The 9,763-nt window shown below is 36.4% G+C and overlaps 1 protein-coding gene across 1 annotated transcript in view; it reads right to left on the bottom strand.

The window, feature by feature from the left end:
* LOC104274674 (anoctamin-2-like) overlaps positions 1-9,763 on the bottom strand; it is a gene marked incomplete at both ends in the record, with an annotated part of 120,452 nt that overhangs the window by 71,206 nt on the left and 39,483 nt on the right. Inside the window, one exon of the mRNA XM_009870374.1 lies at positions 7,370-7,452. Coding sequence (XP_009868676.1) covers positions 7,370-7,452 — 83 coding nt within the window. The remainder of the gene's footprint in view (positions 1-7,369; positions 7,453-9,763) is intronic.

Genomic DNA, 9,763 nt, shown 5'->3' with positions numbered 1-9,763 from the left:
TCTTAGAGATTGCACAGGACTCATTATGGGATGCTATAGGGAGAAACTAAAGGTTAGAAAAGGGGTCTGGTGCTAACATGGGAGGCCTGAGGGAACATTTTTCCTCTAAAGCTCAGGTACTGCTATGCCTTGAGACTCTAGCACTAGGATGCTATATCAAACAAATATGAAACTGCTAGTCTGACAGCTTATTTTCCACTCGTAATTTCATGTACTATTCAAATCAATAAAATACGTTTTAAGGGTGCAAGCATGACACTCTTTGCATTGCAGTGCCACACAAAAAATCGGTGCTACAATGAATGAGGTTCGGGAATCACTCCAGCACTCCTTGTCTCAAGGATCACTGTTGTTATTACTTACAAAGAGTATATGTGGAACCTCAAGAAATACTGAGGCACAGATAATCTGACTTAATGAAAGTTGATTAGCAGCAAAAGTAGTAGTGAGCAGGATGAGGAAAGGAAAGACAAAGATACAACAGCAGGTGTTTTAAGATATTGTGCTCAATGCCCGTATCCTGATGTTTTGTAAGTTTTCACTAGCTTGTTGATGTGCATTAATTTGTATAATGCTTCCTTAGATAAGGTCAGATGGAAGAAACATCTTTAGACTTAAATGAAGAAAGGATGAAGGCATCAGACATGGATGACTACATGAGAGGAGACAGCTTGATGAAAGTAAGGAAATGAGATAAACGAAGCTATAAGAAACTCAGGAGATATAATCATACTATGGGAGCACCTCCAAACTGAATTGGCTTTCTTCATTTCTTCTTATTTTCTGTTAAGTAAAGCTTTCTGGGACACCAGGGGCAGCTGCCAGAGGTCAGAAGAACTTTTGAAATTGGCTTGAAAGGAAACAGGGTGAGAAAATAAAATTCCAAATAAGACATTGTACCGTAACTTACTTCTGTGCGATTGACAGTTTTGCTTTAAGCACACATTCTGTTCAAATTTGGTCAAGTTATATTTAGTTTTCCTAGTAAGACATTTCAATATCCTTTAAACTGCATTTCTTACACCTACATCTGGATTGGAAAACTAGTTGATCTGTCTTCACCAAATGTGCCAAGTCATCTTACCCTTTACTAAACAGACCACAGCACCTCCTGGAATGATTGTATCTATCTGTATTTTCTTTTTATGAGTACATTGCATGAAACTTTTCTTTGCAAAACAGATTTAGAGATACTTAATGCTGGTCATATATACATGGATGTGAAGGAACAATTCTGCTCTGTTGGAAAAAGAGTGTGATTCAGAATCAGTTCTTTGTATGAGAATTGGAAGAGTTCTACACTTAAGACAATAACCTAGAAATAGTTCTGATGACTTAAGGAAGGCCAAATGTCCATGTAGGGATAAATATGAATCCACTTGCTGGAAGTGTGCCAGTACAGCTGCCAGACACTTATTGAAAACCATGTGAGCCAAGGTACTTTGAGGCCTTTGAGGTACTTTGAGGTACTTTGAGAGTAGAAAACGATAATTCCCATCTTGAAAACAAAGGGCCAAATCATGAAATTTTTAGTCAGACAAAACTCATATTGACGTCAGTGGGAGTTTTCCCTGAGAATGGTCTTCAGGATTTGTCTCAAACATACAACATGTGTATCTACTGTTCATTGCAAATTAAGGCTGTGTAGGTAATGATAAGAATATATAGTGCAAACTAATCTATCCTTAAGTCCTCTTTGATTTAGGAAGAAAGTGATAATGGAATTTTAAAAAGCATGCATGACAAACACATCTGGATTGCTAAGAAAAAGCAGAACTTCAGAAACTATTCCATATCAAAAGACTGAAGGAGTTATGCGCAAAAAATTAGCCAACATACTGCTTCTTTTTGATACTTCAAGGAAAGTCAAAAAACACTACAAATTCATTGAACAGCCTTCTCCTAATACACTGAACATAAGCAGAGCAGCAAAGCAGTTCACACTGGTTGGAAGGAAGGCTTCCACAAGTGAGAACTGGAATGACCCAGCTACTGCCACAAATCAAGATTTATGATGTTTCTGGAATTCTAATTTCCCTGGAGTTTTCTTCCTTTCAGCCTCAGAACCCATGGTTTACAGGCAACTTGGCTTACTAGGTAGAAATAATGGGAGTCTATTTAAGGCACACAGCCTAAAACACATACATCAGAGGCAAGCTAACAAAAGCTTTTTAAGACCCCAAATTATCTTGTTCCAGAGATGTATATTCTAACCAACCACTGTCTTTCCAAGGCTTTGTGAACTTTTCAAGTTAAACCATGATCCAGATTAAAGAATTGGCACCTGTCTAATGTAGAGAAATACAGACACTTTAGCTAACCTGAACTAAAAATCTCTTTGACCGTAAACACTTGTTCAGTCTTTATTAATTTGCTTCAGCTGTACCGGTGCCTCCTTTTTTTTCCCCCCATAAATATCCCAATGACTGGATTAGCAGCCAGGAATGTTCATGAAAACAATTTATTTGAAGAAAACACAAATGTTGAATTTGTAGTCAAAAGCTTTTATACTTTAGGCTTCACTTTAATGGCTTGAGTTTCTGAGCAGCATAAGCCAATCTAAGCCTGGGCTCCCCTACTCTCAGACTCAATTTCATCTTACACTGGCCACACATTTCCTCTTCTGTCCTTATACTGAAACCAGTGTATACGTAGGTGCATGATGTGACCAGGATAAAAACTCCCTCTCCTCATACCCCTGTCTACCCTCCACCTGTATCAGCTGTCTGAACTGCTCACCACTCAGCTGTATGATTGCCAGCATGCATGTAAGAGGAAGAACCAGGCTGCACGGCTGGGATAGTAGCGTTCAGTACTATGGAGTTAGACTGTCCTAAGCTGCTGTGATCTACAAATGAAGTTTCATGCTACAGACAAGCTGATTTAACAGCTCACCATTGCTAAAAGAGTCTTCCTAACCCATGCATTCTTTTCCGTGCCTTGGTTATACTATGGGAAAACTTATCTGATTAATTAGTCCCTTCCACCGCAAACACTGTTCGCTTTATTTCTGGAATTACTTCTCCAAATATTTAGTCGGTAGGTATATGTGATGGATGACACACTAAAATTAGGATCTTGAAACTATGGAAGGAATCTCTACCTAGTGATGTCAGTGAACTGTTGAGGCATTTTATGCCCCTTCACCATGTGAGTCAAGATCTTCCAAACAAAGGCTTCAGAGAATAATATGGCAAATACATTTAAAAAGGAAGAAAACACAAATATTGTAGCTACACATTCCCCTTTTACAATTACTGGCCATTCTTTCCCAAGACGAGTAAGTTGTGAATACAGTTATTTTATTGTAGTCTACTTTGCACTCCTCCATTTTTTAAGCAAAAAAAAATATTTTATACTGCCAGCTTTAGTAGATGCTACTGGAAATTCAAAAAAGGAATGTGCTGGAAGGCAAGGTGAAAACATCAAATTAATCTGGTCACAACAAATTTTTAAAATGTGGAGAAGATTGAGTTAAATCATGATTGAGTAAGGAGAAAATAGGATTTATCTGTAAACGTATTTAAAACCCTAGTCTGGTTCCCATTTAATTCTGCCTTATCCAATCTACCCTCCTTATTACTTTATCTTAATTCAGTGATAATCCACAGGGTTTCTTAAAGTCTTCCCTAAAGAGTTCAATAATATTTGTTTCAAGTTATCAAATAGTAAAAGGATGAACAAGACTTGGGGAATTAGAGTTTGCATAAAAAGTTTGCAAGCATTTTACAGAGCACAGGATTTTAACTTAAAATTGTAACTTACCAAACACATTTCTAACAAAGACAGACAGTCAGATTCCTCCCTAATATACTGGAACAGTATAATAGTGTGACTATTTGAACAATAGCAAGACGTTCACTCGTCATTTCAGTTAGTGTGGACTTTCTGTTCATTTATTCATCCAAGTTCTGCTCCAAATTCTAAGATTTCAACAGTTATATTTGCAATTGTATTTCAGTCTACACAGAACTGTTGATAAAATAAGGCAAAATCTCTTCCATTCAGAAAACCTAAATCAGGAGCATCCTGGGTCCTAGAAATACAGCTTCTGAAGATTCAGGAGAGGCCAGTAGTTTCTATTCCCCACATCATTAATTAGAGTCCCTCAGTATTTTTTCATCAGCTTCTTCGTAAGTAGAAGAGGGTATGGACTTTTCCACCTCTGTCCCTACTCTACTAATGGCGGCTCTATCCCTTATTATACAACCTGAAAAACAAACAAATGCACAACCTGTTTGACTGGTTGCACAAACACACATTTGTGACATGACACATTCAGTTCTTATTCATGGTATTTCCAAGACTCTTCTGCTTCTATGCTTCTAGTCTTGCTTTATTTCTTTTCTTTTCCCCTCCCATTTAGTTTTCAGTTGCTCAATTGCTTTTCAAAACAATTATCTATTTTGCAGTCTAGCACCCAATGCTACCTATATTTTGGGGGATTTCAGATGTACAAACACAAATCCTCTAAGTCTGAATCGCTGCCAGCTGCAAATATGCAGGCAAGCCTTAGGGAGTCTGCTTTCTCAGACTGCTGTTGCCAAGATATTTACAAACAAATGGACTAAATTAATCTCTCGTGTGACTCTTTTGAAGCAAAAGATTTGGCCTACTGTGTTTAAGGAAAGTAATTTTACTGAAAATTTTATAGTCAAAATCCCACAAAAATTACACTAAAGGCATTTATTTTAATATAATTCTCATAATGTACTTCTCAGCTTTTCAACTTTAATGTTTGTTTTCCTCCCTGTTTGGGTTCCCTAACTTCCCTCTCTAAATAAATTCATAATGATCAATAACCCCAACTAGCCTTAAAACTGGAAAACCTTCTGAATTTCTTCCTTGCCCCTTTCTTTCTTGCTCTATTAAGTGATCCTATGCATTCCATTTCTAGTTCCTTCTGGCCTAGCCAAATCAGACACAATTTTCCATTTTCCAACACAATTTTCAGCATTTGTAAAGACTTCGCCATGACTGAAACATGGTGCTTGTATCTGTCTTACAGAGAAATTTATCTTTATCTTTATGAATCCAATGGATAAAAGGAGAACAAAACATGATCTGACTTTTCCATTTTTGCTGAAGTACGAAGAGCTGAGAGAAGATGGTAGGATGCACGGCTTTTTGCTTAAGATGTCAGATCAAGATACATGTCAGTTTTGAACATTATTCTCCAAGAAAGAGATGGATCAACTAGAAAATATTCAGAAGGGAACAAGAATAAATAGATGTCTGGAAAATGATTTAAGAACAAAGACTGAAAGAGCAGAGGAAAGTTCATCTTAAAAAAAAGATGACAAATATGATATTGTGTTGAATTTTGCTGAAAAGAGGACAGAGGTAATCTCTTTGAAAGAATGAACAAGAAAAAAAACCCAAAACATTTAGCGAGGAAATTTAAGTTACACACTAAAAAAAGCATATCAGTGGTATGGATAGAAAAATATTAGAATAGATTGCCTAGGGATGAAAGCAAAATCTCCACTGCTGGATTTATTTAAGAATAAACTAGACAAACAACTTTCCATAATGATTTAAGTAGAGTTGATCCTACCATGGTCAAAGGATGGCCCCTCAAGGTCCATTCCAGACTTATTTTTATGATTCTGTGTTCCTAATTCTTTAAGTTGGGCTGAGATATATTTGGCACTCCTTCACTTGTCATAAACAAAGGATTCTGGCTGATCCCATAGTTGCCGTCCACAAACTTTTACCACTTCAGATCTCTCCATCACAGGACCTCACAAATCTATAAATTCTTTCACAGCATTTTGCAAATACTGAGAAAAACTCAAGGATTTTGTACCGCAAGTGATGAACTTGAAATTCAGTAAAATCTCGTGGGTTCATGAAGTATTCTGCAGAGCCAGGAGTTTGCTCTCCAGCCTCTCAGTTTGTGCTGTAATTAGTACAAAATTGCTGTTCTCCCAAGGAACAGTATGACTTTCCACGTAGGACAAGCAATAATTTCTGATATGCTGAGGCACTTGGTTCGCATCACAGCAAACAAACTGTGAGTACTGGGTTATACTGTGAGCATCACTCATGTCATAAGTGGCTAGAGGGTAGTGAAACAGCTGAGAAAACAGGAAAATAGTGGAGGCTGTAGTCACATCATCAGTGAAAGTATACTTAGGACCCAACTACATTGCTAATGCTGTACTTTGGGAAAGTGATTTAAGAAGAGGAATACTGGAGTCTCAGGGTTACTTTTTCATTTTATCCAGTAATTATTATCTGAGGAACAGACAGAAGAGGAATGACATTATTACCGTGCTACATCATGAAGTTCATGATGTCAGTTTACTTTTCCTCTTGGCTATTTGCACTCTACATCCTGTCTGAGTTGAGCTCCAGCAGCAGGGCTGGAAGCTTGTATGTGGTTTGTTGTTTAAGGAACTGTGCTGGATTATGAAGCATTAGATTTGAAATCTCCCATCAAACTAAGGTAGGCCTACAATTTACATTCTAGGAACCAGACTACATTCTATTTAAGTCAATAAAGAAAGTAAGGCACACCAAATTGTTCCATATACTCAGCTCACCATTAATGATTAAAGGGAATCTAATTCTGAATATGACCCTAATCTAGAGCCACATCAGCACCTCCTGCTAGGGAATATGTAATGGAAGGTCCAAAATCTACCAGTTCTTAGTATAATGTTTACAGCTGGTAAATGTGCTCTCTTTAGTCAGTTAGAAATGTATCCTCTGGTGAGAGTCAGTAATTTAAACAGCCATGACACATGTGAAGCAATGCGTGCAAACAGAACTAAAACCAAATTTATTGTAAATGCTAATAAACAAGAATGTCTCACTTTTCAGTCAACTCAGTTACAGATGGAAATCCCATGGCTTCACTGCAAAGCACTTAAAAACTATTCTCAAGAAATCAACCCCATTTGTTGTTTGGAACAGCTCTGCTCACAAATGTATCTAAGGCAGCACAGACCTGGATGCAAATATTATTTATGTTACCCTGACATATTACAATCATCATCACAGAGAATTTTTGTTATACAGAATGAAATAGCATCTGTATTATAAAGTATTTATTCTGTATCATCCTGTTACTGCAGTCTGTATAACGGTATATGGGCATTCTTAGCAAAGAATGATCTGCTGTTACTTCTAATATTTTTTAATATTAACTATTAAAATTGGAGTGCTCACCAGTAAAATATAGGCCATGATTTCTTTAATGATATGTTGGTACTCAAAACTGCATCAGTTATTTTCATTTAGAAAAATATAGCTATGAACTGCATTGAGCTGGAGAATACTCATGAGGAATCTAAATATCAATGCATATCTTCAGACATAGAATAGTTCATACAGTAAATTAGCACAAGGAGAGGAAACTTACTTCTTCTTCTTCCAGTCCAGTCAGATCCCAGAAGTAACTCAATCTCATCTGCAAACGCTTCCATTGCTCAAGGAACATAGTAGCTTTTAAAAAAATACAATAATGTTAAAATTATAAAAGTAATGTACTTTGGTGAATGTTCATGTTGCTTATAAACCCAAACTGACACCTGAATCTCAAAAACAGCCCTATGCTCAATGTTAAAGAAGAGCACAAGCAAAGCACGGAAACAATAATTATTGTCTTTTAACAAATAAAATATAGAAAGACACAACACAGATTGCCCAAAGACACTGGTAAGTTCTCGTCAGAGACTGATATTGAACCCGTATTTGCTGATATCCACCCCAAGAACTTAATTTCCTATGAGTAATGCTTTGTACTCATGAATTATAGAATCAAATGAAACAAAACCTAAGTCTAAATATTAATCTTTAACACACAAGACAGATTTTGCTGTTTCAGGGTTTCTAATCAGTTAGAAACACGTGAAGAAGGGAGGTGTAGCCTGCTACGGAAATAAATCATTGATACCTATATGTAAACTAAGACCCTTAGTAATATATGGAAAATAATGTTCTTTTGAAATATATTATAGTGGTACCATTGAATACTTTTGTCCTGCATAGACACACTGATTTTTTTAGAAAGGACTGGCCACTAGTTCAGTGTCCTGCTTTTCCTTTTTCGTTAATATGAAGGAACAGATGCTGTACTGTTGCTCATATTTAGTATCCTGACCTTCATCTCATACTTGCTGTTTCCTCTGGATAGCCCTTTGCCTGGCTGCTCACGAATTATGGATTTATGGGTTAGAAGTAGCACTTTTTGTTCTTCATTGTGGACATCTATTTTCAGATTACTAGTTTAATACTAAACCAGTATACACCAACTAAAATCACCCACTATACCTATAAACAACTGTGGGCACTGTTTTCCATTTTCTTATGCTTTGCTTTGCCTTTGGTGAAAAGGGGATTATAAAAACATTGTTAGATTAGAGCAGTATTTACATCACTTTGTACAACTTGTAGATAGCTTCATGAGACACACAACAGTGGAGAATTAGAACCGGCTTTTTTGACTGCATCTGCTTTTGATGTAAGCTGTAAGATAATACTGGGAAAAGTTATAATACTATTAAAACAGCCTGACTCTTACAAGACAGAATCTATTCCAACACTTAGCTGCAAATATTTTCTGCACGGGTATCCTCTCATAATGTGAGAAATAAGTATTGTTTAAACACAGGTCTGGCAGTACACTGAAAGTAAATCCAGACATTAAGCTGTTATGTTGCTATCTCTGCTCCTTCCTTACAGAGGAGAGGACATATAAAAGCTATATTTAGCATGTTTTGAAAACTCTATGGTTTTTATTTATCCTAAATACAAAAAACATTTTGTTATTTTATAGGGTGCTATTACTCATTCCATTTTTTTCCTGATATTCAGAAAAGTGAGTTACACATTTAGCTCTGTAAAATTTATTTGTCTAGATGCTGTAGCCATTCTGAAATCAGGACGTTTGCCCTGACTTACACTAATAAAGAATGGTTCCATTATGTTGAACTGTCCTTCTAATAAACACATTTGATATCTAAAATTCAGCACCCCTGAACACCAGTGACATTAAGTAAAAGTAGCCAGGCAATACTCTGTACTTCATGGATATGATCATGTGCAAAAAGTACTATTGCTAGATTCACACAGATATGTTATGAGGCATCAATATCAGCTAGTAAAAGCATGATTCCTTTCAGGATATCAATCACAGTAAGTCATCTGCAGTTAGACAGAATGGGAGAAGGCAAGCAGGATGAAAGAATTCTTGTGCCCAGCACTATCATGATAGGAAAACAGCTCAAATTAATATACTTTACTCTTTTGAGTACAAAATTTTAGTTCATAATATATTCCAGTTTGTACATCACTATACTATATCCTGGAGAAAGCATTCAGGTGACATTTACTAAAGATACTGTGAGAGATGCTTATTAGATGTGAGACTGAGATCTGTTGTTCAGCAGAATGAGCTCTAGATACAACCAGTATTGTCTCATAGAAGTAAGAGAGCAAAATTTGGTGTAATCTAATAATAGGCAAACTGGGTGGAGTTAGTAAAGCATACCTTATTTCACTTTGGTGACTGTATTTTCTTGCACTGAGAAGCTCAGTTATCATGGTCGCAAGAACAGACTTTTCCAGTCTGTGGGAAACACTTTTTTTGGAGGAGGCTCCAGCTCAGAAAGAACTTTGTTATTCTTATATGAGTTTTTTTTAAAAGCAATGCATATGGAACTTTTTATTCCTTTCTGTTCCTCTATAGATTCTACTAACTTATCTTAGTGGAAAGATATGTCAATATTTTGCTTTGTGTATGGTATTGCTGATA

The sequence above is a fragment of the Apaloderma vittatum genome, unplaced genomic scaffold, assembly GCF_000703405.1.
Source record: "Apaloderma vittatum isolate BGI_N311 unplaced genomic scaffold, ASM70340v1 scaffold8285, whole genome shotgun sequence".
In the NCBI taxonomy this organism is placed as follows: domain Eukaryota; kingdom Metazoa; phylum Chordata; class Aves; order Trogoniformes; family Trogonidae; genus Apaloderma; species Apaloderma vittatum.
This window is presented reverse-complemented; position numbering and strand designations above follow the sequence as displayed.